Source organism: Giraffa tippelskirchi, chromosome X (assembly GCF_054371585.1).
Source record: "Giraffa tippelskirchi isolate mGirTip1 chromosome X, T2T-mGirTip1v1.2.pri, whole genome shotgun sequence".
NCBI lineage: Eukaryota > Metazoa > Chordata > Mammalia > Artiodactyla > Giraffidae > Giraffa > Giraffa tippelskirchi.
Window position 1 is genome coordinate 96,033,525 of NC_137289.1, and position 27,895 is coordinate 96,061,419.

General features: G+C 48.2%; 3 protein-coding genes across 22 annotated transcripts in view; 1 reads left to right on the forward strand and 2 right to left on the reverse strand.

Moving 5' to 3' along the window:
• PQBP1 (polyglutamine binding protein 1) overlaps positions 1-18,930 on the forward strand; it is a 33,165-nt gene extending 14,235 nt beyond the window's left edge. The window contains exons 2-8 of one of the 16 annotated variants that reach the window (XM_081564780.1): positions 5,797-5,864; positions 15,824-15,927; positions 17,372-17,483; positions 17,727-17,839; positions 18,013-18,291; positions 18,485-18,548; positions 18,717-18,930. In XM_081564780.1, coding sequence (XP_081420906.1) covers positions 15,861-15,927; positions 17,372-17,483; positions 17,727-17,839; positions 18,013-18,291; positions 18,485-18,548; positions 18,717-18,873 — 792 coding nt within the window. In that variant the 5' untranslated portion in view covers positions 5,797-5,864; positions 15,824-15,860 and the 3' untranslated portion in view covers positions 18,874-18,930. Of the gene's footprint in view, positions 1-4,788; positions 4,868-5,796; positions 5,865-15,335; positions 15,452-15,601; positions 15,732-15,823; positions 15,928-17,371; positions 17,484-17,726; positions 17,840-18,012; positions 18,292-18,484; positions 18,549-18,716 lie in introns of those variants that run through there. The other 15 variants (XM_081564779.1, XM_081564773.1, XM_081564783.1 and 12 more) reach the window with 15 other exon arrangements.
• Positions 11,200-15,161, reverse strand: TIMM17B (translocase of inner mitochondrial membrane 17B). Its single transcript, XM_081564790.1, has 6 exons — positions 15,099-15,161; positions 14,137-14,236; positions 13,063-13,126; positions 12,004-12,132; positions 11,803-11,913; positions 11,200-11,712 (listed from the first exon to the last, which is right to left on the reverse strand). Exons 1-6 carry the CDS (start codon positions 15,122-15,124, stop codon positions 11,624-11,626), a joined length of 519 nt encoding a protein of 172 aa, XP_081420916.1. The 5' UTR covers positions 15,125-15,161; the 3' UTR covers positions 11,200-11,623.
• A 65-nt stretch (positions 18,931-18,995) lies between the features above and the next one.
• SLC35A2 (solute carrier family 35 member A2) lies at positions 18,996-27,509 on the reverse strand. 5 transcript variants are annotated; one of them, XM_081564795.1, is made up of 5 exons: positions 27,394-27,509; positions 25,786-25,968; positions 22,488-22,639; positions 20,566-20,712; positions 18,996-19,298 (listed from the first exon to the last, which is right to left on the reverse strand). In XM_081564795.1, the coding sequence occupies exons 1-5, from the start codon at positions 27,482-27,484 to the stop codon at positions 19,170-19,172; spliced, it is 702 nt and encodes a 233-aa protein (XP_081420921.1). In that variant the 5' UTR covers positions 27,485-27,509; the 3' UTR covers positions 18,996-19,169. The 5 variants fall into 5 exon arrangements, with proteins under 5 accessions (XP_081420921.1, XP_081420917.1, XP_081420920.1 ...); XM_081564791.1 differs by having other exon boundaries at positions 20,566-21,302; XM_081564794.1 differs by having other exon boundaries at positions 20,566-21,302; positions 27,343-27,509.
• Positions 27,510-27,895: the final 386 nt, after the last annotated feature.

The following is a 27,895-nucleotide window of genomic DNA, read 5'->3' on the forward strand; positions in this document are numbered from 1 at the left end:
GTGTGTTCTTAGGCAACTTGCTTAACCTCTCTGTGCTTCCACTTCTCAGCTCTGTCATCCTAGGCAAGTTGTGTGACATCCGTGTTCCATATGTGAGCTGTGTGATCTTAGGCAACTTGCCTTACCTCTCTGTGCTTCCACTTCTGAGCTCTGTCATTTTAGGAAAGTTGCCTAACCTTCCGTGCTTCTACTTCTAAGCTCTGTCATCTTAGGCAGGTTGCCTAACCTCTCTGTGGTTCCATATCTGAGCTGTGTGATCTTATGCAAGTTGCCTAACTTCTCTGGGCTTCTACCTCTGACCTGTGTGAACTTAGAAAAGTTGCCTGAACTCTCTGTGCTTTCACTTCTGAGTGGTGTGATCATAGGCAAGTTGCCAGACCTCTCTATGCTTCCACTTCTGATCTGTGTGATCATAGGCAATTTGTAGAACCTCACCCTTTTTCCACATTTGGGCTGTGCAATCTTAGGCAACTTATCTGACCTCTCTATGCTTCTATTTCGCAGCTGTGTGATCTTAGGCATGTTGCCTGACCTCTCTGTGCTTCCACTTCTGAGCTCTGTCATCATAGGCAAGTTGTCAAATCTCTCAGAGTTCCACATTTCAGATGTGTGATCTTAGGCAAGTATCCGGACCTCTCTCTGCTGCCACTGCTAAGCTGTGTGAGCTTAGGCAAGTTGCCTAAACCCTCTTTGCTTCCACTTCTGAGCTCTGTGATATTAGGGAAATTGCCTGACCTCTCCATGCTTCACTTCTTACCTGTGTGACATTAGGCAACTTGCCTGACTTCTTTGTGCTTACACATCTGAGTTGTGTGATCTTAGGGAAGCTGTTTAACCTTTTGTGCTTCTGCTTCTGAGCTGAGTGGTCTTAGGCAAGTTGTCTAAGCTGTCTCTGCTTCCAATTCTGAGCTGTGTAATCTCATTCAGCTTGCCTGAGCTCTATGTGTTTCCACATCTGCATTGTCTGATCTTAGGTTGCCCCATCTCTCTGTGCTTCCATATGTGAGCTGTGTGATCTTAGACAAGTTGCCTGACCTCACTGTGCTTCCAATGTTGAGCTGGGTAATCTTAGGACATTTGTTTGACCTCCCTATGCTTCCACTTCTGCTCTGTGTGATCATAGCCAAGTTGCAGAACTCTTGTTTTTCCACCGAGGAGCTATGTGATCTTAGGAAACAAGTTTATAACCTCTCTGTTTCCACTTCTGAGCTGTGTCATCTTAGGCAGGTTGCCTAACCTGTCTGTGTTCCATATGTGAGCTGTGTGATCTTAGGGAAGTTGCCTAATTCTCTGGGCTTCCACCTCTGATCTCCATGAAAGTTGCCTGAACTCGCTGTGCTTTCACTTCTGAGTGGTGTGATCATAAGCAAGTTGCCAGACCGCTCTATGCTTCCACTTCTGATCTGCGTGATCATAGGCAATTTGCAGAACCTCTCCCTTTTTCCACATTTGAGCTGTGCAATTTAGGCAACTTGCCTAACCTCTCTGTGCTTCCACTTCTGATCTCTGTCATCATAGGCAAGTTACTGAACATCTCTGTGCTTTCACATCTGACCTGAGTGATTTTTGGCAAGTTCCCAGATGTCTGGATGCTTCCACTTATGATATGTGTGATCTTCACCAGGTTGCCTGACTTATCTGTGCCTCTACTTAAGAACTGTGTTATCTTTGGCAAGTTGTCTAACCTCTCTGTGCTTCCACTTCTGAGCATTGTGATATTAGCCAAGATGCCTGAACACCCTGTGCTTCCACAGGGTGAGCTGTTTGATACTATGCAAGATGCCTAATCTCTCCATGCTTCCATCCTGGGTTGTTTGATCTTAGGCAAGTTACCTGACCTGTCTGTGCTTCCACTTATTAGCTTTGTCATCTTACACAAGTTGCCTGACCTCTCTGTGCTACTGCTTTTGATCTGTGTTATCACAGACAGCTTTAAGAACCTCTCTATTTTTTCCTCCTGTGAGTTCTTAGGCAACTTGCCTAACCCCTGTGCTTCCACTTCTGAGCTCTCTCATCTTAGGCAATTTTCCAACCTTTCTCTGCTTCCACGTATGAGCTGTGTGATCTTAGACAAGTCACATGACCTCTCTGTGCTTCCATTTAGGAGCTCTGTGGTCTTAGGCACATTGCCTGACCTCGCTGTGCTTCCACTTCTGATCTGTGTGATCATAGGCAATTTGCAGGACCTCTCCCTTTTTCCACATTTGAGCTGTGTGATCTTAAGCAACTTGCCTAACCTCTCTGTGCTTCCACTTCTGAGCTCTGTCATCTTAGGCAAGTTGTTTAACCTCTCTGTGCGTCCACATCTGACCTGAGTGATTTTTGGCAAGTTCCCAGACGTCTGGATGATTTTACTGTGATCTGTGTGATCTTAAGCAAGTTGGCTGACCTATCTGTGCCTCTACTTAAGAACTGTGTGATCTTAGGCAAGTTGCCTAACCTCTCTGTTCTTCCACTTCTGAGCTCTGTCATCTTAGGTGTTTCCAACCTGTTTCCACATATGAGCTGTGTCATCTTAGACAAGTTGCATGACCTCTCTGTGCTTCCATTTAAGAGCTCTGCAGTCTTAGGCACATTGCCTGACCTCTCTTTGCTTCCACTTCTGATCTGCATTATCATAGGCAATTTGCAAGACCTCTCCCTTTTCCCACATTTGAGCTGTGTGATCTCAGGCAACTTACCTAACCTCTAACCTCTCTGTCCTTCTACTTCTGAGCTCTATCATCTTAAGCAAGTTGACAAAACTCTCTGAGCTTCCACATTTGGGCTATGTGATCTTAAGCAAGTATCTGGACCTCTCTGTGCTGCCACTTCTGAGCTGTATGATCTAAGGCAAGTTGCCTAGTTTCTGTATGCTGCCACTTTAGATCTGTGTGATCTTAGGCAAGTTGTGTGACCTCTCCATGCCCCCACTCTGGGTATGTTTGATCATAGGCAAGTTGCAGGACCTCTCTGTTTTTTCGTATCTGAGCTGTGTGATCTCAGGCAAGTTGCCTAACTTCTGGGTGCTTTCATTTCTTAGCTCTGTCATCTTAGGCAATTGCCTAACCTCCCTGTGTTTCCATATATGAGCTGTGTGATCTTAGGCAAGTTGTCCGACCTCTCTGTGCTTCGACTTCTGAGTTCTGTCATCTTAGGCAAGTTGCCTAACCTCTCTGTGCTTCCTCTTCTGAACGGTGTGATCTTGGGCAAGTTTCCTGACGTCTCTGTGCTTCCACTTCTGATCTGATCATAGGCATGTTGCAGGAATTCTCTGATTTTCCACATCTGAGTGGTGTGATCACAGGCAAGTTGCCTAACTTCTCTGTGCTTCCACTTTAGAGCTGTGATATCTTAGGCAAGTTGCCGAACCTCTCTGTGCCTCCATATGTGAGCTCTGTGATGTAGGCTATTTGACTCACTTCTCTGTACTTCCAGTTCTGAGCTGTGTGACCTTAGGCAAGTTCTTTAATCTCTCTCTGCTTCCACTTCTGAGTTGTGTGATCTTAGGCAAGTTGCATGACTTCTCTGCTTCCACTTACGAGCTGTGTGGTCTTAGGCACATTGCCTGACTTCTGTGTGCTTCCACATCTGATCTGTTTGACCTTAGGCAAGTTGCCTGACCTCTGTGTTTCCACATCTGAACTGTGTGATCTTAGGCTAATTGTCTAACCTCTCTGTGTTTCCACTTCTGAGCTTTGTGATCTTAGTCAAGTAGCATAACATATCTGTTTCATAACTGAGCTCTGTGATGTTAGGCCAGTTCCCTGACTCTCTGTGCTTCCACTTTGGAGCTGTGTGATCTTAGGCAAGTTGCCTGACCTCTCTGTGCTTCCACTTCTGAGCTGGGCGATCTCAGTCAAGTTTCTGACCTCTCAGTTATTCCACACATACACTATGTGATCTTGGGCAAGTTGCCTACACTCTTTGTGCTTCCACTTCTGCACCGTGTGATCTTATTCAAATTGCCTGACCTCTCCACTTCTGAGTTGTGTGGTCTTAGGCAAATTGCCCAACCTATCTATGCTTCCAGTTCTGAGCTCTGTCATCTTAGGCAAGTTGCCTAACCTCACTGTGCTTCCATATGTGAGCTATGTGATCACAGGAAGGTTGCCTAAGTTCTCTGTGCTCCCAGCTCTGAGCTGTGTGATCTAAGGCAAATTGCCTAAACTCTACATACTTCCAATTCTGAGCTGTGTGATCTTAAGCAAGTTGCTTACCATCTCTGTGCTTCCATTTCTCAGCAGTGTAATATTAGGCAAGTTTCCTGACCTCTCTGTACTTCAGCATCTGAGCTGTGTGCTCTTACGCAACTTCCCAAACCTCTCTATGCTTCCACATTGGAGCTGTGTGATTTTAGGAAAGTTGCCGGAACTCTCTATGCTGCCACTTCTCAGCTGTGTGATTATAGGCAAGTTGCCTAAAGTCTCTTTGCTTCCACTTCTGAGCTCTGTTATCTTAGGCAAGGTGCATGACCTCTACTTGCTTCCACATCTGAGTTGTATGATCTTAGGGATGTTGCCTAATTCCTCCATGCTTCCGCTTCTTATCTGTGGGATCTCAGGCAAGTTTCCTGACCTCTCTGTACTTCAACATCTGAGCTGTGTTATCTTAGTCAAGTTGCCTATCTTCTCTATGCTTCCACTTCAGACCTCTGTGATCTTGGGCAAGTTGTCTAATCTCTCTGTGCTTCCATATCTGAGCTCTGTGAACTTAAGCAAGTTGCCTAAACTCTCCGTGCTTCCATTAATGAGCTGTGTGATCTTATGCCTGTTGCCAGACCTCTCTGTGCTTCAACGTCTGAGATAGGTGATCTTAGGCAAGTTGCCTAATTTCTCTATGCTTCCACTTCTGGTCTGGTGTGATCTATTTAAGTTTCCTGACATCTGTGTGCTTCCACATTTGAGTTGTGCTATCTTAGGGAAATAGCATAACTTCTCTGTTTCCACATCTGAGCTGTGTGATCTTAGGCAACTTGTTTAAGCTCTTGGTGCTTCCACTTCTGTGCTGTATCATCTTAGGAAGGTCCCTACCTCTCAAGTTTTTCCACATCTATGCTGTGTGATCTTAGGCACATTGCCTACCCTCTCTGTGCTTCCACATTTGAGCTTCCACAAGTTGCCTGACCTCTGTGGGCTTACACTTCTGATCTATATGATCACCGGCAAGTTGCAGGACCTCTCTGTGCTTCCACTTTTGGCTGTGTGATATTACCCAAGGTGCCTAGTCTCTCTGGGCTTCCACCTCTAAGTAGTGTGATCTTAGGCAGGTTGCCTGACCTCTCTATGCTTCATCTTATGAGCTTAGTTATCTTAGGCAAGTTGCCTACCCTCTCTGTCCTTCCACTTCTGAGCTCTGTCATCTTAGGCAATTGCCTAACCTCTTTGTCTTTCCACTTTGGAGCTATGTGATATTAGGCAAGTTGCCTAATTTCTCTATGTTTCCACTTAAGATATATGTGATCTTCAACAAGTTGCCTGACCTCTCTGTGCTTCCACATTTGACCTATGTGATCTTACACAAGTTGCCTGACCTCTCTGTGCTTCCACCTCTGAGCTGTGTGGTCTTAGGCTAGTTGTCTAACCTCTCGTTTTCACTTCTGAGCTCTGTGATCTTAGTCAGGTTGCATAACATCTCTGTTTTCATAATTGAACTGTGTGATATTAAGCAAGATGCCTGAATCTGTTTCCATTTCTGAGCTGTGTGATCTTAGGCAAGCTGCCTAATTACTCTAGGGTTCCACTTCTGATCTGTGTGAACTTAGGCCTAAGTTTCCTGACCGCTCTGTGCTTCCCCACCTGAGTTGTGTGATCTTAGGCAAGTTGCCTGACCTCTTTGTGCTTCTCTTGAGCTGTGTCATCTTAGGCAATTTGGGTGACCTCTCTGTGCTTCCACTTCTCAGCTGTGTGATCTTAAGCAAGTTGCCTGAACACTCTGCACTTCCACTTCTAAACTCCTGTCATCTTAGGTAAGGTACCTAACCTCTCTGTGCTTCCATGTGTGAGCTCTGTGATGCTAGACAAGTTGCCTAACTTCTCTGTGTTTCCACTTTTGAGCTGTGTGATCTCAGGTTAAGTTGTTTAAGCTCTCTGTGCTTTCAATTCTGAGCTAGGTGATCATAGGCAAGTTGCCTGACCTCTCAGTTTTTCCACATCTTTGCTGTGATCTTTGGCAAGTTGCCAAACCTCTCTGTGCTTCTACATTTGAGCTGTGTGATCTTAAGCAAGTTGCAGGACCTCTGTGTGCTTCTACTTCTGAGCTGTGTCATCTTATGCTAGTTTTCTAAACACTCTTTGTTTCCACTTCTGAGCTGTGATCTTAGGCCAGTTGCCTAAGCTCTCTATGAATGAAAACCACAATCACAGAAAACTAACCAAACTGATCACATGGACCACAGCCTTGTCTATTTCTATGGAACTATGAGCCATGCCATGTAGGGCCACCCAAGACAGACGGGTTATAGTAGAGAGTTCTGTTAAAACATGGTCCACTGGAGAAGGGAATGGTGAACCACTTCAGTATTCTTGCCTTGAGAACCCCATGGATAGTATGAAAAGGCAAAAAGATATGGCACTGAAAGATGAACTCCACAGGTCAGTAGGTGCCCAATATGCTACTGGAGAAGAGTGGAGAAATAGCTCCACAAAGAATGAAGAGACGGAGCCAAAGCAAAACAACACCCAGTTGTGGATATGACTGCTGATGGAAGTAAAGTCTGATGCTGTAAAGAACAATACTGCATACGAATCTGGAAAGTTAGGTCCATCAGTCAAAGTAAATTGGAATTGGTCAAACAGGAGATGGCAAGAGTGAACATCAACATTTTAGGAATCAGTGAACTAAAATGGACTGGAATGGGTGAATTTAATTCAGATGACCATTATATCTACTACTGTGGGCAAGACTCCCTTAGAAGAAATGGAGTAGCCCTCACAGTCAACAGAACAGACCAAAATGCAGTACTTGAGTGCAATCTCAAAAATGACAGAATGATCTTGGTTCGTTTCAAAGACAAACCATTCAATATGACAGTAATCCAAGTCAATGCCCCAACCACTAATGCCGAAGAAGCTGAAGTTGAACAGTTCTATGAAGACGTATAAGACCTTCTAGAACTAACACACAAAAAAAGATGTCCTTTTCACCATAGGGGACTGGAATGTAAAAATAGGAAGTCAAGATACCTGGAGTAATATGCAAGTTTGGCCTTAGAGTACAAAATGAAGCAGGGCAAAGGCTAATAGAGTTTTGGCAAGAGAACACACTGATCATAGCAAACACCCTCTTCCAACAACAAAAGAGACAACTCTACATATGGATAGCACCAGAAAGTCAATACCAAAGTCAGACTGATTATATTCTTTGCAGCCGAAGATGGAGAAGCTCTATACAGTCAGCAAAAACAAGACCAGGAGCTGACTGTGGCCCAGATCATAAACATCTTATTGCAAAATGTAGAGTTAAATTGAAGAAAGTAGGGAAAACCACTAGACCATTCAGGTATGACCTAAATCAAATCCCTTACAATTATACAGTGGAAGTGAGAAATAGATTCAAGGGATTAGACCTGATACACAAAGTACCTGAGGAACTATGGATGGACGTTCATGACACTGTACAGGGGGCAGTGATCAAGACCATCCCCAAGAAAAAGAAATGCAAAAAGGCAAAATGGTTGTCTGGGGAGGCATTATGAATAGCTGAGAAAAGAAGAGAAATGAAAGGCAAAGGAGAAAAGGAAAGACATAACCATTTGAATGCAAAATAGCATTCAAACCAAAGAATAGCAAGGAGAGATAAGAAAGCCTTCCTCAGTGATCAATTCAAAGAAATAGAGGAAAACAGCAGAATGGGAAAGACTAGAGATCTCTTCAAGAAAATTAGAGATATCAAGGGAACATCTCATGCAAAGATGGGCAAAATAAAGGACAGAAACATTACGGGATTAACAGAAGCAGAAGATATTAAGAAAAGGTGGCAATACACAGAAGAGCTAGACAAAAAAGATTTTAATGACCCAGATAACCAAGGTACTGTGATCACTCACCTAGAGCCAGACATCCTGGAATGCAAAGTCAAGTGGGCCTTAGGAAGCATCACTAAGAACAAAGTTAGTGGAGGTGATGGAATTCCAGTTGAGCTATTTCAAATCCTAAAAGATGATGCGGAGAAGGCAGTGGCACCCCACTCCAGTACTCTTGCCTGGAAAATCCCATGGACGGAGAAGCCTGGTAGGCTACAGTCCATGGGGTCGCTAAGAGTCGGACACGACTGAGCGACTTCACTTTCACTTTTCCCTTTCATGCACTGGAGAAGGAAATGGCAACCCACTCCAGTATTCTTGCCTGGAGAATCCCAGGGATGGCGGAGCCTGGTGGGCTGCCGTCTATGGGGTCGCACAGAGTCGGACACGACTGAAGCGACTTAGCAGCAGCTTAGCAGCAGCAAAAGATGATGTTGTTAAAGTGTTGCACTCAACACACCAGCAAATTTGGAAAGCTCAGCAATGGACACAGGACTGGAAAAGGTCAGTTTTTATTCCAATCCCAAAGGGCAATGCCAAAGAATGTTCAAACTACCGCACAATTGCACTCATCTCACACACTAGTAGTGCTCAAAATTCTCCAAGTGATGCTTTAACAATACGTGAATGGAGGACTTCCAAATGTTCAAGCTGGATTTAGACCCCATGGACTATATATATAGTCCATGGAATTCTCCAGGCCAGAATACTGGAGTGGATATCCTTTCCCTTCTCCAGGGGATCTTCCCAACCCAGGGATCGAACGCAGGTCTCCTGCATTGCAGGTGGATTCTTCACCAGCTGACCCACAAGGGAAGCCCAAAGGCAGAGGAACCAGAGATCAAATTGCTAACATCCATTACATCATAGAAAAAGCAAGAGATTTCCAGAAAAACATCTACTTCTGGTTTATTGACTACGCCAAAGCCTTTGCCTGTGTGGATCACAACTGTGGAAAATTCTTGGAAGAGAAGGGAATACCAGACCACCTTACCTGCCTCCTGAAAAATCTGTATGCAGGTCAAGAAGCAACAGTTAGAACTGGACATGGAACTATGGACTGGTTCCAAATTGGGAAAGGAGTATGTCAAGGCTATATATTGTCACCCTGATTAAACTTATATGCAGAGTACATCATGCGAAATGCTGGGCTGGATGAAGCACAAACTGGAAGCAAGATTGCCAGGAGAAATATCAATAACCTCAGATAGGAGATGACACCACCCTTATGGCAGAAAGCAAAGATGAAGTGAGAAGCCTCCTGAAGAAAGTGAAAAAGGAGAGTGAAAAAGCTGGCTTAAAACTCAACACTCAAAAACTAAGATCATGGCATCTGGTCTCATCACTTCAAGGCAAACAGATGGGGAAACAATGGAAACAGTTAAGAGATTTTACTTTCTTGGGCTCCAAAATCAGTGCAGATGGTGAGTGTAGCCACAAAATGAAGATGCTTGCTCCTTGGAATAAAAGTTATGACCCACCTAGACAGTGTATTAAAAAGCAGAGACATTACTTTGCTGACAGAGGTCTGCTTAGTCAAAGCAGTGGTTCTTCCAGTAGTCATGCACAGAAGTGAGAGTTGGACCGTAAAGAAAGCTGAGTGCCGAAGAACTGACGCTCATTTGAACTGTGGTGTTGGAGAACTCGAGAGTCCCTTGGACTGTAAGGAGATCAAACTAGTCAATCCTAAAGGAAATCAGTTCTGCATATTCATTGGAAGGACCGATGCTGAAGGTAAAGCTCTAATACTTTGGCCACCTGATGCCAAGAACTGGCTCAATGGAAAAGACCCTGATGCTGGGAAAGATTGAAGGCATGAGAAGAAGGGGACAGCAGAGGATTAGATGTTTGCATGGCATCACCAACTCAATGGACATGAGTTTGAGCAAGCTCTGGGAGTTGGTGATGGACGGGGAAGCCTGGGGTCACAAAGAGTTGGACATGACTGAGTGACTGAACTGAAATGAACTGAGGGAGACACAGCAGGGGCAGGGCCTCAGAAGAGCTGGAGCTGATACACAGAGGGCCTGCAGGAGGCTAAGAGGGCTGGGTGGGAGGGAGGGTGGACCAGAGCGGGAGGATCGTGGAGACATCTGTGGACATTACAGAGGGCTGAGGGTGGTGGAAACAGAGGGCTGACAGGAGAACAATGCTCAGAACAGCTAGAGCGTGCCTGTTTGATAGGAGTAGGGTGGGGTCTGGAAAAAGTGGGGAATGGGGTCTGGAAGTCAGGAAGTGTGAGGCCTAGGTGCACCGAATGGGCAGGACCATTGGAAGTGGCCTATAAACACAAGGGCTGCAGACTGATACCCTGGGTCTGGCTGGAGATCGGGTCCTGCACTGGCAGCTGTGTTGCTGCTGGTGGTGTGGTGGTGGAGTCTCTAAATTCAAGGCTAGGGCCCTGCTGTGACACTGAGAGCTATGGGCACTGGGCCGGCTGCCCATACCTGGCACTGAGTCCGTCAAGGAGTGCTGCAGTTCTACCACCATCAAGGATCACTAGGTCCTCGTTGAGGCCTTGGGAGGCCTGAGAACTCAGCATTTGCGCCCCCAGGGAGTGACTTTGTATAAGAGTGAGCATTTCCACCTCTGTGCAATGGCTTGCACAAAAGGGACAGTTTGTGTGTCTCCCATGAGGCCATTTGCACCCCAGTGGAGGTGTCTGCCCCACACATGTAGGTGTTTGCACACAAGAGACAGTGTTTGGGGCCAATGTCTATCCAGGAAGTTCTCTTTCCCATAATCCCCACCCCACCCCCAAATGAAAACTCATTTTATGTTATTCTGTGGTACTCTTAAATACTGACAACACTGGGCATTGCAGAACACAAATATGGCTGTGGTGCAGAAGAGGAAACTAAAGGTACCTTCTTCAAGGAATCTGGGTCTCTTGGATCCCTACTTCCATCCCAGGTCCCTGATGAAGCCACATGGAGGGGGGAATTATCTTCATAAATGCAGGGACTGCTATCTGGGCAGATTGTTCACTGTGAGGTCAGATTTCTCAGCCTTGGCAATGGGGACGGAGGGGAGAGGGCTCAGAGGTGCCACATGCTGAACCACCCCCTCCACCCCAGCAATGTGTTCACTCCTTTTCTAAGCCCGTTCCTCTTCTGTCTGCTTGTGATTCACCACTTGGCCCCCACACATCCTTATTCATGTACTATTCGCATCTTGATTCATAGAGCCCCTCCTACTCACTCATCCACAAACCTTTATTAAAGATGACTCTCTGTGTGACTCCCAATGCGATGGTTCCCACATCCCTGAAGAGGGCTCTGCCCCTTGTCCTAAGGAGCGGCTCCTATGGGTGGCTCAAGGAGTACATACACAGGCATTTTCAAAACTGGCTTTAAATACTCATGAGAGCGCCATGCAAAGGGATTGGGGTGAGAGCGTGTTACATATATGAGTGGGGGTTGGGGTGCCCTGAGAGAAAAGGGACCCATCCATCAGGGCAGCTGGGGTGCCCCACCCCCAACCTGGGATAAGGGAACAGATAGGGGCCCTCTCTGGAGGGTCCCATGGGCCAACTGGGAGCCAGCCCTCCCTTCGAGGTAGATCATCGGGGAGGGGACTGAGGAGGAGCTCCCACAGTGGCGGTGATAGGCGGTCACTTCCTCAGTGGTACTGCTGATAGCTGGGGTAGCCTGGGCCAGGGGTACCCTCCTTAGGGGGCAGCTGGCCAGGGTCCTCCAGGAATGGGGGTGCTGGAGAGGGGATAAACAGGTAAATGTGAGTGGAGAAGACAAGACAGAGCGTTTCCCACCTCTCCCTGACCAGCTTCACTGGGTACTCACCATTGCGGAACTGCTGGGCAGTATAGCGAGTGAGAAGGATGCCAACACCCTCGATGAGGGCCAACAGGATGCCCCCCATCATTGCCGAGCCCACCATGGCCAATGGGCCACCTGGAGAAAGGAGGGGGTGGGGGGGTGGAGAGTGGTGAGAACAGGCAGAGCAGGGCGGAAGGGGCTGGGGCCTGGGGTTGGGGCACTCACTGCGGGCAGCCAGCACAGCCCCGGTCAGTGCTCCACTGGTGATGGAGTTCCAGGGATCTTCCTTGCCCCGAAGCCGCACCAGACCACAGTCGATGGTGGAAAACAGGCCCCCCCACACAGCGAAGCTACCTGTGGGGGAACCAAAGCCTAATCAGTGTCTGTGGGAAGTCCTGAAAAACCATAGCTCAGGGACTCCCAGGGCCTGAATACTGTGGCAAAGAATGGGGAGAATAACTAGACATAAAGGTAGATGGCAAACTCCTAGAGGACAATCTCCATCTGTCCCTGTGGTAGCTCCTTCAAGCTCTTTATAATCCCCATCGGCACTCCCTTCACCTTCATAGGGAGTGGATACGTGGTTACAAGCAGATTTGTCTGCTTCAATGTGGCTTTTTTTTGGGGGGGGGGCCTGTCATGGGACTTTCAAGGTCTCAGTTCCCCAACCTGGGACTGAACCCAGGTCACAGCAGTGAAAGCCCAGAATCCTAACTACTAGGCCACCAGGGAACTCCTGTCTGTATGGCTTTTAACAGAGCAACTCTGACCTTCATAACTACCACATAGAATTGGAATCTAACCTAGGTTTCGGAGAGAAGGAAATGGGTGAGGAAAGCCAGTTAACAATGATAGTTAAAATATTTACAGAAGTCTTACCATGTGCCGCAACCTGATCTACACACTGCATGTTACTTGACTTCTGAAAATTTATATTAGTTAATATTATCAAAGTGCTTAGCAAGCAACCAGCACTTAGTAAGTACTACGTAAGTTACATAAACTACAAAACTGATTGAGGTAGTTACTGCTTTTATCATTCCCATGTTACAGGTGAGGTTCAGAGAGGTTCAGCCACTAGCCCAAGGTCACACATCAGGGAAGAGCCAGGGCCTGGATTTAAACTCCAGAACTCACCCGTACGAAACTGCCGAGAAATATCACTCCCCCCAGGAAGCCCCAGAGTTGGGGCTAGAATCTGGAAATTCAACTTGCAGTCTAGACTCCCAAAGAGCAAGCATCCCCAACTCTGTTATCACACACCTGTCTCCCCAAACCTCTCACCTCCAATCTGAGGGGCTCTGATCCTTACAGCATTGACACTGCCTCTCAATCGGTGCCGAATTCCCTGAGGGAAAGTGAGGAGGAAGGGAGTCAGAGCAGGGTTCAGGTCACTGGCAGATAAGGTTTCTAGTTTTTAAGAGAGGAATGGAGGCAGGAAACCTGTTAGGGGCCTCAAGGGTAGAGATGTGGAGAAGTGGCCAAAAACTAGGGCCCATTACAAGTGTTCTCAGAGCTAGAATGGGAAGTTATTCATTCATTCAGTACTTAGCACCAATGTGCCAGGCACCATGGTGTATATGCAGGGATACAGCAGCGAACAAGGTAGACCTGGCCCCTACCCTCTCAAAGCTCACATTATAGTGGGAGAGACAGATCCTGTATAAGGATACAGATAAACAAGATAGCTTCAGGCAGCAATCAGGACCCTAGAGGAAATGAGATAAAGAGCTATGGCAGTGGCTGAGGGGTCAGGAAAGGCCTCTTAAAGGAAGGGGGCATTTGTTCTGAGACCTTGAGGATGAGAGGGAGAAACCTGGACAAAGATTCAGGAAAGAGAGTGCCAGGAGTTGAGAGGAGGGACAGGGCTAGAAATTGCAGAGACCTTGGCAAGTGGATGGCATTTAAACTCATGACATTTGATGAGATCTCCCAAGAAGGGAAAAGGGGAGTGTTGTCAGACAGAGATAATTGATTATGTTACATTAAAAGCATTTGCTCAACTTTAAGGCTGTCCTCCTGCCAGTTAAACTCCTGTCACTTCCCTTTTTCCCAGGCTTCCGACCCAGAATCTACCTCTGGGTAAAATCTGACTGAGTTTGCACACAATTAGGTTTTGGTTTTATGACCCTTTTGACAGAACAGCATTTCCGAGGAGCTCCAGCAGAGTGAGGGTCAGAGGTCATGTTTGCAGTTCCCCTAAACTCCCAGATCCTGGAGCTAGGTCTGGCACACAGTAGAGAAGCAGACACCAGAATGAATGAGTGCACGTGACTGGCAGTTCCAAGCAGTTTCAGAACAGTATCCCATGTGGTCAGGGAAGGACCTCAGCAGCACCCAGGGAAGGCTAGGACTCACGACAGGGGCATTGCGGAAGCCCTTAATGGCCTGGAAGACTCCACCGCCGATAACACCCATAGTGAAGGCTCCACCGCAATCATCCACAATTCGCCATGGGCTGCAAGCGGGAAGTGGGTATGAGGTTAATGAGTGCTCCCTCATGCCAAGTCACAAGATCTCTTTCCAACTGGGAGCAATATGTCACCCAAATGAGAACTAGCACTTCATATAATACTGGGATTATTTCCCCCCTCATTTAAGCAAAAAAATTGTGCGAAGAAGGGAAAACATCAGTCTTGGCCCTGTCTGCCCCTCCCCTTCACAGCCAACCGGGGAATCAACCAACTGCTTGACTACTATCAAAGATTAAATGAATTGATGGGAGGCAAAGAATTGGCACGTTTGAATTACGCTACAGGTGTTGCTGGCATTGTTCCTAAAGCAGAATGGGGTCGCACCCCTTTTTCGACAATGAGCACGCCCAACAAAGCCACGCCCTCTTTCCCTCACCCTCGCACAACTGGGAAAAATCAAGCGCAAACCGTGCAGAGGACCCAGCACCCCTCCATGAGCACAATAGGCTCATCCAGGCCCCACCAGCATTAACCAAAGCGACCTGGGAAAAACCACGCGTTTTTCCAGGGGATTTCCGCTCAACACCGCACCACCACCACCGCCCCCCGGCTGGAATGGATTCGACCAGCGTGTCTTTAACAGAGGGACTGGGAGGTACGGAATCAAGGGAAACGTGGAGTGGTCCGTCCTGCACCGCATCTTCTCCTGCAGGCACACAATTGTGGCCCCTTTTGACGGAGCCCGAGTAAGAGAAACCAAGTGGAGAGGAGCAGAAGACAACAAAAGTCTAAATGTCTTCCGAGTCTGGGACGTGGCGCTGTGTGGCCTGTGCCTCCCCCACCCGCTTCCCACCGCTGGCCGTGGCGCCGCAGCAACAGTCCCGACAGCTATGCCCCTCGCCGTACCAAGGTTCCCGAGCATACTCCTCCATGGCGCCGGCGTCCGGCCGCGCAGTATGGCTAAACCCCGGCCGGGCCACACCCCTCACTGGAAACGTATACAGACGCCCGAGCTTTCCACCTACCCCAGGGCAGCAGTTCGATTGTTTCGCCAGACTTCAGACCAAAGCACACTCTCATTGGCTAGGTAGGTTTGCGTCATCTTTCACTGCGTGTGCGTCGTCCAGTTACCTCTAAGCTCGGGGAGAAACTCATCCTGTGCTTTGGGAGAAGACAGTCGTGTGGTCCTGGCGCTCATAGAGACGACAAGAGAGAGGTGGCCGGTTGGACAGTCGTCCACTACTTGCGTGATTGTATTGGTAATGTTGGGGTGGGCGCATTTGTGCTCCCCCATCCCAGCGCTTTGGTTCCTCCCACCCAGCAGTCTTTGGGGGACGTTGGGTGAAACCATTTTGGGTCGCGGGGGGAGCCGCGCTTGGCCCCTTGGGCGATGGGCGGAGCTTGGGCCTAGGACGGGAACCCGGTGCTGGAGCCACTGGCCTGGGAGAGCAGAGTTGGTGAGAGTGTTGGTGATATTGCCGTTTGCAACCCCTTCCACCTTTCAGCGGGTAGTGTCTGTCTCCCTCCTAGTGTAGATGGGTAGGTGGGGGTCCAGATTGATTACATCCTGTGGGGAGGCGTTTGGTTACTCTTGTAACCAGATTTCAGTCCTCATCTGAGCTGTTTTTCAGTCTGTCTCTCCTTCCCTAGGCCTGTCTGCCATCTGCTATGCCGCTGCCCGTTGCGTTGCAGACCCGCTTGGCCAAGAGAGGCATCCTCAAACATTTGGAGCCCGGTGAGAGAACTAAGAAGAGAGGCCTACCATGTGCCACTTGATACTGCCACTTGATATCTAGCATGGGCCTATTGTGCACCAAGCAGTGGGGTGGCAGGCATTTCCTTGTTAACAATACGTATTACTGACCCCTGTTCCTATCCTATGAGGACGAGGGGAGGTGGGGTGGGGAATAGACATTTCGTCCTTAATATTGACAGTTGATGCGTATTTTGGGGTCTTTTGTAGCCAAAGTTTAACCCATCAGTTAATTCCTGGAAATGTAATAAGGATAATAATAGTAAGCTGACACCTATGGCAGCCTCCTGTGGGCCAAGTATGGTGGCAGGGTGCTGATACTTTGTCCTGTACCGTACTAGTAGATAACATTATTTCAGACCTGCTGTGGAACTAGGCACTGTGTGAGTTGTTCATACTTTATTGTTCACCATGTCAACAGTTGAGATGTATTTTGAATCTACTTAAATGCTTATCATACACATTGTGGTTAACAGTATATAAAGTAATGATAGGATCTATCATTTAGGCCTACTGTGCTGCTGTTGCTAGTATTTATACCTTATTTATCAATAATAGTAAAAGCTGGCATCTATTTTGGGCTAAGGTGTGCCAGGTACTAGAAAACTCATCTTATTTTCACGTTATTGATAAGCAACATCTATTACAAGCCTGTTGTGTGCCAAACAAAGATCTTTGGGTATTAATAATACTGATAATGATATTGATATGGTATTTATTTTAAGGCTGTTTGCTACCAGGCCCTGTACTGACTGTGTGTATCTTACTAACAATACTAATGATTGTAGCTGACATCTATTTGGGGCCTATTGTGTGACAGGCACTATGCTGTTGCTGACATATACATTTCATTGTTAACTATATCCATGGGTGAAATCTGTGATAGGACTACTGAGGTCCAAGTACTCATACACCTTTCTTTATTCTGTTGATAGTAGCTGACAACTATTGCAGGCATCAGGAACTGAACAAACTTGCTAGTCAATATATAGGAGTCAGAAACCCCATATTTGCCAGCCTTGGAAGCTGAATAGATTTGGACATATTTTTAGGTAAACCCCTTGCTGTTGAAACTCATTTTATCCAAATTTGCATAGTACAGTGTCACAAACTATTTGAACTCAGAAGCTGAATAAATATGGATACTTTTAAAAAAAAAAATGTATCCCTATCTAAAGTCTAAAACCAGATTAGTTTGGTAGCAGTATCTGTAAACAAAACAGATTTGAGTAAATTTTTTGGTAAATCCTGATATTCAGATACTTGGATTTGGAACATGAGGAGTATTTGTTCTGGCACGTGAGACCTGGCGCGCACACACACACGTAGTCCATGTGAATGTGAGTGTGTCTCTCCAGGCCCTGATTGCAGGATGGGAATCTCCCTGATCCTTACTACTGTCCTCTTCCCTTTCTTGTCCTGCTAGAACCAGAGGAAGAGATCATTGCTGAGGACTATGATGACGATCCTGTGGACTATGAGGCTACCCGGTTGGAGGGCCTGCCACCAAGCTGGTACAAGGTGTTTGACCCTTCCTGGTGAGCCTGACGACATGGGGGTGGGGAGGGAGAGCTAACCTCTGACTTCATCCTTCCTGTGCTATCCCTGGCTAGGGGTAAATGGGGGCCACTGGGGAAGAGATCTGCTGGGGGGGGGCCTTCCCTGTGGGGTCCTGGAATGGGGCAGGTATAGGCAGAGACTGGGGAGACGGGTTGAGGCCACAAGGAGAGGACATCTGTGATGACATTCCTTCCCTCTCTTCTCCCCCCACTGCCTCACAGCGGACTTCCTTACTATTGGAATGTGGACACAGACCTTGTGTCCTGGCTTTCCCCACACGACCCCAACTCTGTTGTTACCAAATCTGCCAAGAAGCTCAGGAGCAGTAATGCAGGTGAGTTGGCAGATACAAGGGTGCCTCAGGGCCTTCTAGTGGATCAAGGAGGGGCGGGTAAGACCAGAAGGCCCAGCCCAGGCAGGGGAGGCTGCTGGAGGCCGAGGCTGCTGGAGGCCAAGGCTGCTGGGTTCCGAGGTGGGAGGAGGATCACAAGGCTTTCATGTCCCCAGACGCTGAGGAGAAGCTGGATCGGAGCCACGAGAAATCAGACCGTGGCCACGAGAAATCGGACCGAGGTCATGAGAAGTCAGACCGCAGCCATGAGAAGTCAGAGCGGAACCATGAGAAGTCTGACAGGGACCGGGAGCGTAGTTATGACAAGGTAGATAGAGAGAGAGAGCGGGACCGAGACCGGGACCGCGGGTATGACAAGGCTGACAGAGAAGAGAGCAAAGAACGGCGCCACCATCGCCGGGAGGAGCTGGCTCCCTACCCCAAGAGCAAGAAGGGTAAGCTGGTGTGAGGCAGGGCGGGGTGGCACCAGGGGCCCACAGTGTAAGGAAACCCTCACTTGGCTTCTCGTGAGTGCCAGAGCCTGGGGCCTGGCAACCCTAGGCTCCACTTCTGGGGATGGAAGAGCTCAGTGACACGGGACTCCTTGTGCCCCTGTGGAAGGTCCCACTCTGCTACGTACTTCCACAGCAGCAAGCCGGAAGGATGAAGAATTAGACCCCATGGACCCCAGCTCATACTCAGATGCACCCCGGTAAGCGACCACCCCTCAAGACCCCTTCCTTTTGACTCACTGCACCACTGACCATTCCTTTCTTCCTCACTATCTCCTTTCCCCCTGCATCATTTGCTGGGGGTGAGGGTGCCTGACACATTACACATATTAGACATTTCCATCCCTGACCCTCTGTCACTCCCCAAGGGGCACATGGTCAACGGGACTCCCCAAGCGGAATGAGGCCAAGACAGGTGCAGACACGACAGCAGCTGGGCCCCTCTTCCAGCAGCGCCCTTACCCCTCCCCAGGGGCTGTTCTCCGGGCCAATGCCGAGGCCTCCCGAACCAAGCAGCAGGACTGAACCTCCCCCCACCCCCACCCGCCCTGGGGTTTTTAATAAAAGCTTTTCAGTGGATCATGCCGATGAGACCTGAGTGCTTCCTTCTCTCTCTCACACTTTTGAGACTTCCCAACCCAAACCAGCAAGATGCAAAGCATGTTTTATTTACAAAAACTCACCTAAGAAATACTGTAGGGATAGCAGGGACGTGGGGGTGGTAGGGGCTGGAGGCTGAGGTGGCTGGGTCCTGTCTGGGCCCTCATTTAGTCATGTCAGCCCTGCATGGGAGGGGGTGGTAGGGACAGGGGATTCAGTGTCTACCTCTCCCCACCACTAATACTGATCAGAAAGTTTGGTCCTGGCTGGGCCAGGACAACAAGGGAGAGCGAGGCCAGGCCAGCGTCTTCAGTCCCAGCGGCTAGGAGCCCTTCACCTTGGTGAGCAACCTGTGGTGGGAACGGGAAGGAAAGAAAAACACAAGAGAGCTGGGGTGGGCTGGCAGGTGGGCATCCTGAGCAAGCGAGGGTGACTAGTGAGGCTGGTAGTCCGAGGTTAGTAACAGCCCACGCAGAGAGAGCGGGTCCCCTGGGTCAGAAAGCTACACGTGGACTAAATAAATACAATATCTTTATTTGGCATTGGGTATCCTGACATTTGTTCATTACAGTCCCTTAAAAAACAAACCAAAAAATCAGAACAAATTAATCAAAAATAAAGATCCAATGGCCCTATGTACATATAGCAAAGACAGCCCAGGCATCTCTCATGTGCAAGCACACGCACGCACACAAAAACAGATGCACACACATACTCCCCACACACCCTGGGAGACAGTTAAGGGGTTAATAAGCTTTGGGGAGTGCAGGGGGGCAGGTTCCACATGTCAACAATTTAAAGACACCCTTCCACATGAAGTAAGGGTGCCCCATACAGCCAGTGGGGTATCACAAGTGTGGTTGGCAGCTTTATTTTCCTCTTCGGATGTTTCAGAAAATAACCCTGCATCCAGCAACTTACAGTGTCTTAGATTCCATGAGACTAGGCCACATCAAGGACCTCCCTTCTCCATTTTTCCCACACCCTGGATCATTCATCTGATTACACCACAAACCCCCAAACCACTTACAAACCAGTGGCTCCTACTGCACCGTCCCCCTGAGTGGGCTGATGCAAAATCTCAGCTCTCATCCCCCTTCCTCTCTCCCTAGGTGCTCATAAGAGGCCCTTTTTCAAGTCCCTCTGTCAGGGAAGCTGCCCCAAGGCCACAAAAAGACTGAGCTGCTAACATGATCCAGTGTAATTGTCAGGGAGGAGAGAAGGCCTCGAGCTATGGGAATCAGAACCCCACAGGTAGGCATCAGTCACTACTAAAGAGCTGTAGAATTTTTGTCCAGTTTGTCCCTACAAAGGTGGAGGGATTGCTGGGACTCTTCCAGGCTTGAGACAGGACACCTCTGGCTGAGGGGTTAGACTGGGGCAGAGGAGGCAGCTCTAAAAACCCCTGGCTACAAGGAAGGGTTCATGTGATGCCCTGCCCTAGTCCCACACCCTTCTGGAAATGTCAGTGACCTGGAAGAAAAGACCCTTCCAACCCCACAGGAGCCAGGCCCCAGTGGCAACTTGGATCCTGCAGATGCCCAACACCCTCCACCCAGAGTCCCTCCCTGTCTCCCCCCCCTCGCTGCCATCAGCCCTCACTTCACCAGCACTGACTTTGGCAGAAAGGGCTCCGTGCTGAGGTCTCCATGGTGGGAAGACAGCTGTGGTGGTGGTGGCTGCCCGGGAGGCTGCTGGTGAGTGCAGGGCCCAGAGGTGGAGGCAGAGGCAGAAGCTATGGCTTTGGCTGCACCTCGGGGCAGGCTGTAGAGGTAGACGGCACCGATGACCAGCCCCGCGCCCAGGGCAAACAACGGGTCCACATGGAAGCCAAAGAGGCGGATGGAGGCAACAGTGGACAGCACAATGGACAAGGAGGTGGCAAAGCCCTTGAGGATATTGTCAGCATACTTGACGACAACAGCCACCAAGAGCCCACCAAAGGCCTGGTTGAGCACCACGCCCCAGACGGCAGGTGTATACCCAAAAAAGAAGCCGCGGCGGGCTATGGCTGTGCCCTCAGCCCACCAGAGCCCCACCAGGCCCAGGGCCGTGCCGAAGAGGCCCAGCTGCAGATTGCGCAGCCACACGGAGCCTGAGCTGCCTTTGAGGATCTTCTCAAAGTAGACCCCTGCAAAGCCTGAGGAGAGACAGGAAGCCACCACAGCCGCTAGGCCCACCCCAGGGTTCTGATCCAGTGGCCGCGGACCCCCGCCGCCAGCTTGCTGTGCCTGGACAATGGCGACGCCAGTGAAGAGGAGCAGCAGGGAGGCCCACTGCAGCCGGGAGAGGCTGCGGTTCAGCATGAGCACGGAGAACAGTGCTGTGGTCAGGATCTTCAGCTGGTACGTCACCTGTGAGTGGCATGTGGAAGGCACTGAGGGCTGATTCCGACTCCCAACATGGGCACACAGGGGATGGCACCCACTGTGGGCTCCCAGGCACAATGGAGGAACAGGGTAGAGTAGATGACCATAAAAACAGCAAAGATATCCAGCCACTGACCACTGACTGGAATGCAGCTACATAGCTCTGAGGTACCTCCCAGAAAGTACACAGGAGGATGGCTGTGCAAGGATGCCCCAGACCACATCCAAGTCCACATCCCAACCCTGTGTCCCAGCTGTGTGAAAGGGGACAAAGCACTTGCCCTATCTGAGCCCTGACATCATCATCTGTAAATACTACTGATGTATCTGAAGTACCTCATACAGCAGGTAACAAATGAATTGTAAAAATACATATTGATACAAATGAATCAGTTATGAAAAGCAACAGTAAACATTTAGGGAGGTCTTGATAAATACACATTGATACAAATGAATCAGTTATGAAAAGTAGCAGTAAACATTTAGGGAGGTCTTGATAAATACATATCAATACAAATGAATCAGTTATGAAAAGTAGCAGTAAACATTTAGGGAGGTCTTGATATATACAAGTTGACACAAATGAATCAGTTATGAAAAGTAGCAGTGAACATTTAGGGAGGTCTTGATAAATACATATTGATACAAATGAATCAGTTATGAAAAGCAGCAGTAAACATTTACATAGAGCTTACTGTGTGTGCCAGGTGTGGGTCTAAGCACTTCACATGAATTCATTTAATCCTCACATAAGAAGTGTACTATTGCAATGTCCAATTTAAAGGTGAGACAGAGAGGTTAAGTGACTTGCCCAATATCACACAGCTGGAAAGCAGCAGAGCTGGGATTTGAACGCAGGCAGCCTGGCGCCAGAATCCAGGCTCTTTAACTAATTAAAAAGGCCACCTGTAAATAGCCTAAAGCTTATCCATCAGCAACCAAGGGCTCTTCACAGATATTATTTATTTTAATCATTCCAGCATCCCAGTGAGTAGCTACTATTACCATTTCCCTTCCCAGTTCTCACAGATGAGGAAACTGAGGTTGAGGAAGAGCCAAGGACATTCCACAGGAGACACAGCCCCTGCACTTTGCAGTACTTCCTCCCCAACATCCTATATCCCCCACCCCAGCCAGTTCCTCTGGGGCCATGCTGGGCTTTGGGCTCACCTGGAAAGTGGCAGCTGGCAGGTTGGAGATGGCAACATACTGGAGGTTATTCTGCAAGGTATAGATGAGAGAGGGCACTGCAAGCTTGAGTGTGTCCATGTACTGCACCAGGACAGCCTCGTGGAGGAAAAGAACCAGGTGCTTCACGTTACCTAGGTGGAGGGAGGAAAGCCCTTTTTAGCACTGACTACCGAAAGATGGGGATCCTCTAAAGGACAGGAGTGGGCCTGGTCCTGTGTCTCCCCACCACACTGACTTCCTGAGGGCTAGAATGAGGTCTGTGCTCACAGTTTCTCTACAGTACAACGTCTCCAGCAAGCCTTTTGGATACTCAGTCTGGGAACCACAGACCATATTTCATCACTCATCTTAGAGCCCACCTCCCCAGCACAAAGCCCCAGGGCAAGCCCTCAGTGCAGTGTGTGCAATAAAACAGTTAGCACCAACTAGGAGCTTCTGAAGTAGATGCTCTAGGAGGGTGGGTGGAAGGCTGTTTACCAAGAGGGATTGTTTCAGACTGAGCTTTTAGACTTCCTAGCTCCTTCCTAGCCTGAGAGCTGCCTGAGAGCAGAGGCAATCTTCCACTTGGCCGCTTCTTTCCATCAGCCTCCTACACACCAAGCATTTGCCCCTGTCAAATGGAAGAATGCAGGCTTGACTAGGAAGCAGAAAGTCTGGCTGGGATCTGCTCCAGTCAATGCATGAGAATACTTTCCTATATAATAAGACCTTTACAAATCTCACCCCACTTTTTTGCAGCTCATCTTTTAAGGCTCAGCTGAGTATCCTTCCTCAGGGAAAATCCCACAACCACTGTATATGGTTATTGCAGGAACTCCTGATGTTCATTCACAAAACCCTGTCCTTGCCCTTCATGGCATTAAGTCCCAGGAGTAATTATTGATCTCTAACCCCTTACCCAGCATAAGAGAAACGCTGGGCTGGAAGAAACACAAGCTGGAATCAAGATTGCTGGGAGAAATATCAATAACCTCAGATATGCAGATGACACCACCCTTATGGCAGAAAGTGAAGAAGAACTAAAGAGCCTCTTGATGAAAGTGAAAGAGGAGAGTGAAAAAGTTGGCTTAAAGCTCAACATTCAGAAAACTAAGATCATGGCATCTGGTCCCATCACTTCATGGGAAATAGATGGGGAAACAGTGCAAACAGTGTCAGACTTTACTTTTTTGGGCTCCAAAATCACTGCTGATGGTGATTGCAGCCATGAAATTAAAAGACGCTTACTCCTTGGAAGGAAGGTTATGACCAACCTAGATAGCATATTGAAAAGCAGAGACATTATTCTGCCAACAAAGGTCCGTCTAGTCAAGGCTATGGTTTTTCCAGTAGTCATGTATGGATGTGAGAGTTGGACGGTATAGAAAGCTGAGTGCCGAAGAATTGATGCTTTTGAACTGTGGTGTTGGAGAAGACTCTTAAGAGTCCCTTGGACTGCAAGGAGATCCAACCAGTCCATCCTAAAAGAGATCAGTCCTGGGTGTTCATTGGAAGGACCGATGTTGAAGCTGAAACTCCAATATTTTGGCCACCTCATGTGAAGAGGTGACTCATTGGAAAAGACCCTAATGCTGGGAAGGATTGGGGGCAGGAGGAGAAGGGGACAACAGAGGATGACGTGGCTGGATGGCATCACCGACTCGATGGACATGGGTTTGGGTAGACTCCAGGAGTTAGTGAAGGACAGGGAGGCCTGGCGTGCTGTGATTCATGGGGTCGCAAAGAGTCGGACACGACTGAGCGACTGAACTGAATTGAACTGAACCCCTTACCCAAATTCCCTGCACCCAGGGGTTTGGGTGTTCAAAAATGTCCAAGTATTAAAAAGGTAACATGGTATACATGCTATATATTTCACATAACACACACCACACATGTGGGGCTACACACCATAATCAAGCACATTCATATTTCTGCAGTGACTCATGGACACATTCATGTCAGATGAGAAAACTGAAAAAAAAAAAAAAAATTGGGTGGGGGACAGGCTAAAATCATAGATAAAAATGAAAGCCTATGATTAACCTGTAGCTGTTTCTCCCTGTCTAAAATATCAGCCCCCTGACGGCAAGATGTATGTCTCCACTGCTAACATGTTCACCTCCACAAGCCAGAACACAGACTGCCACACAGTGTTCACTCGAACCTTCTCAGAATCAATCAAGAACACAGGAGGTGAGTACCTAAACTGTTGCTTCCCAGTGTGCTGGAGCTAATGAATGGGTGAGAATGTTTTCTTCAGTGTAAATACCTAAGGCAGAGCTGCATGTGAGGCCTTTATAGAGAAATGATTGGGCAACATTTTAAAGAAGGCCTTTAGGGAGGTGTTTAAATTAGTAAATAAATCCAACTACTTATAGGAAATACACAGGATAGAAGAACATGTGAAATGAGACCACTGGGAGGCACTCAGCAAAATTCAGGCTACCCAAAGTCTCTAAGACAAATGACCTAGTTTCTTCAACAAATTAACTGCAGAGAGAAAAGAAAAGAGTTGAGAGGGAACCTAGAAATAGCAGACCCAGAAGACACCAACCAATTACAAAGCACTGACTTTATATAAACCTGATTCAAACAAAGTTTTTAAAACTTTTATGATATTTGAGAAATCATTACAAATTTGAACACTGACTGGGTATATGATTATTTGTTAACTTTAAAAAGTATTAATTTTTTGATGTATGACTTCTAGATATTGCAGTTATTTTTTTAAATATACCAAAATATTTACTCAAGATAGTAAGAGGGAATTTATTTCAAAATAATTCTTCATGTGGAACATATTTCAATATAACATGGTGGGGGTTAGGTAAACAGACACATAGATTGGTAGTGAGTGGATAATCACTGATGATTATCTATTTAATTGCAGAGTGGCCATGAGATGATAATTGTTGAATCTGTGTGATAAGACATAGTTATTTTATTATTTTCTCATTTTCTCTGATTTTGTATTTGAAATTCTGCATAAGGAAAAGTTAAAGAGAAATCAATAAACCATTATGTAAGGGTCACCTGCTACCTTATAGGGACAGACCATCTCCCTCCTTCAGTGTTTGTGGACCAGTTCCTGGGGAGTTAGAGGTATAAAAATGTGGATGCAGCTACTCATAACTGGAGGTACAAGGCAGCCAAGCTGCACTTCCACAGTTGCCAGGCATTTTCATAGACACAGAAATACTTTCCCAACAAACCCTCCATGTGGGTTCAGGCACACACACAAACACACAGAGTACCCTCCACAGACTCCAATGCAGCCCCTCTCCCTGGCTCATACCCCTCTTCTGTGCGAAGAGCAGCAGCAGGCAGGTGAGACCTTTGAGCACTTCAGCCATGACCACAGCAGTGGTGGCAAAGAAGCGGTCCCCAGGCAATGTGCGGGCGTAGCGGATGCTGAGGATGAGGGAAGCATTCTGGACCACCAGCACGGCTAGGGATATGTATTTGAGGCGCCGGTGAGCTGTGGGGAATGGAAGGAGCAAGGGGGAAGAAGGGGTCAGGAGCTGTTGTGGCATAACCACACCATCACTCTCCCCTCTCCTTTATCAACCAGGATCCTCCTAGCCACCACTACTTCCTCCTTCTGCCTGCCTATCCTGACCCATGCAGGTTTGATCCCTACGGCAGCTTCCACTGCTTCAGCCACAGGCAGGAAGAGCCAAAATGGGATTAGTGGGCCTCACCCTGTCCAGCCTATACCCGGAATCCTTGCTGAGGTGCCAGAAAATAGCTGGGGCAGGTCCTAGACACCAACCTCAGCCCTCTCTCTTCCTTTCCTGGGCGAGAAGCAACCCTGCCCTGGGCGGAATACCAACTGCTTCCTCGACATTTATTGAGTGCTTACTGGGTGCCTATCACTGGGATAAGGGATATATATGGATCACTTCAACAGACCCCTACATAGCTCTGATCTCCAAAGGAACTATCAGTATTCTCATTTTATGGATGAACAAGCCAAAGATTTAGGAACTGTCTTTCTTTTATCTAAATTATTCTATTCCCTCACATTCAGAATGGTCTCTCCAACCCCTCCCTCCTATGATGACTGATTCCTCCCTGACCCAGAATGGTCTCACAAATATAAGAAATTATTCTTCCACTGTCCAAAGGACTGAACATCATAGAGTAAATGGTTTCTCCACTAACAATGGTCTGGGTCTCTTAACAATATAAGGAAATATTTCCCTATACACCAATCATCCTTCCACCACTGCATACCCCTACCTCCAGCCAAGGAATTATCGCTTGTCCTACTCACTCACAATCAATTCTCCTCGCTATAAGGAAGGGCCTGGCACCCTCGGAATGTCCTTTCTCCGCCATAGAAGGAAAATTGTATGTTCAATGCAATATACAATGAACTACCTCCATTAGGAAGGGACCCCCCCGAACGTTCTTCTCCCCATATAATGGACATCCCTATCTTCAAAATGTACTCTCTAAGTCCTATAAGGGAGAAGCCGCCCCACCCTAACTCACAATAGCCCCTGTCCCTTTACAAGGAAGAAACCACTACCCCCTCTTCTGTAAGGAAAAACTCTCCCGCTCTCAGACTAGTGTCTTTCGTGTATAAGGGCGGACCCCCCCCACACACACACCCTGAGAATGGTCTCAGTGGTCTTAGCCTCTTTAAAGTGAAATACCCCTCTCCAACTCAGAATGGTCTCTACACTCCATTTGCAGAAAGGACCTCCCCACCTTTCCAGGAATGGTCTCTGTCCCGCCCCCAAAACACACTTCCTCCCCTCTACCCCACACACACTTAGGTCGGTCCATACGGGATGCTCCCTCTCGCCTTAGTGAAGAATCTTTCTAATCCCCCAGAGATCCTGACCTCCGGCGCGCAGCGCCGCGCCGCTGACCGCTCAGCCACAACTTGTCTCACCCGCACTCGTGGTTCCAGGCTCCAACGAGCCTGCGGAGACAGCCCCTGGCCCGGCCGTCGCGGTGGAACCACCAGACCCAACAGCTGCCATGTTGGCATCTGCCTGGCCCGTCCCCTCGGCAACAGCCAATCACTTCCGCATTCGTCATTTCCGCTTCCGGGCCTCCTAAGTGGGGGGTGGGGCGAGCGAGGGGCTGACGGCGTCATTGGCTCGCCTCGTCCGTCCAGACCACTCGTTTTAAGAGCGGCCTCAGAATTTCCAAATTCCACCAGGATCCGGAGACTGGGCACGTAGCCGGTTCAGTTTCCCGCCGCCTTTACAGAACCTTTGGCCCATTCCCGTTACTAAACCCGCCCTCGTCTTCCCACATCACCAGCCCATTCTGTCTCCTCGTCTTGATTCTGCTATCCGTCTCCTATCTCGGCTCTTTATTGCCACCTTCTGATGGCACCTCCCTTTCTGCATCAAAACTCCTGGGTCCTTCCCGGTTGGCCTGAAGTT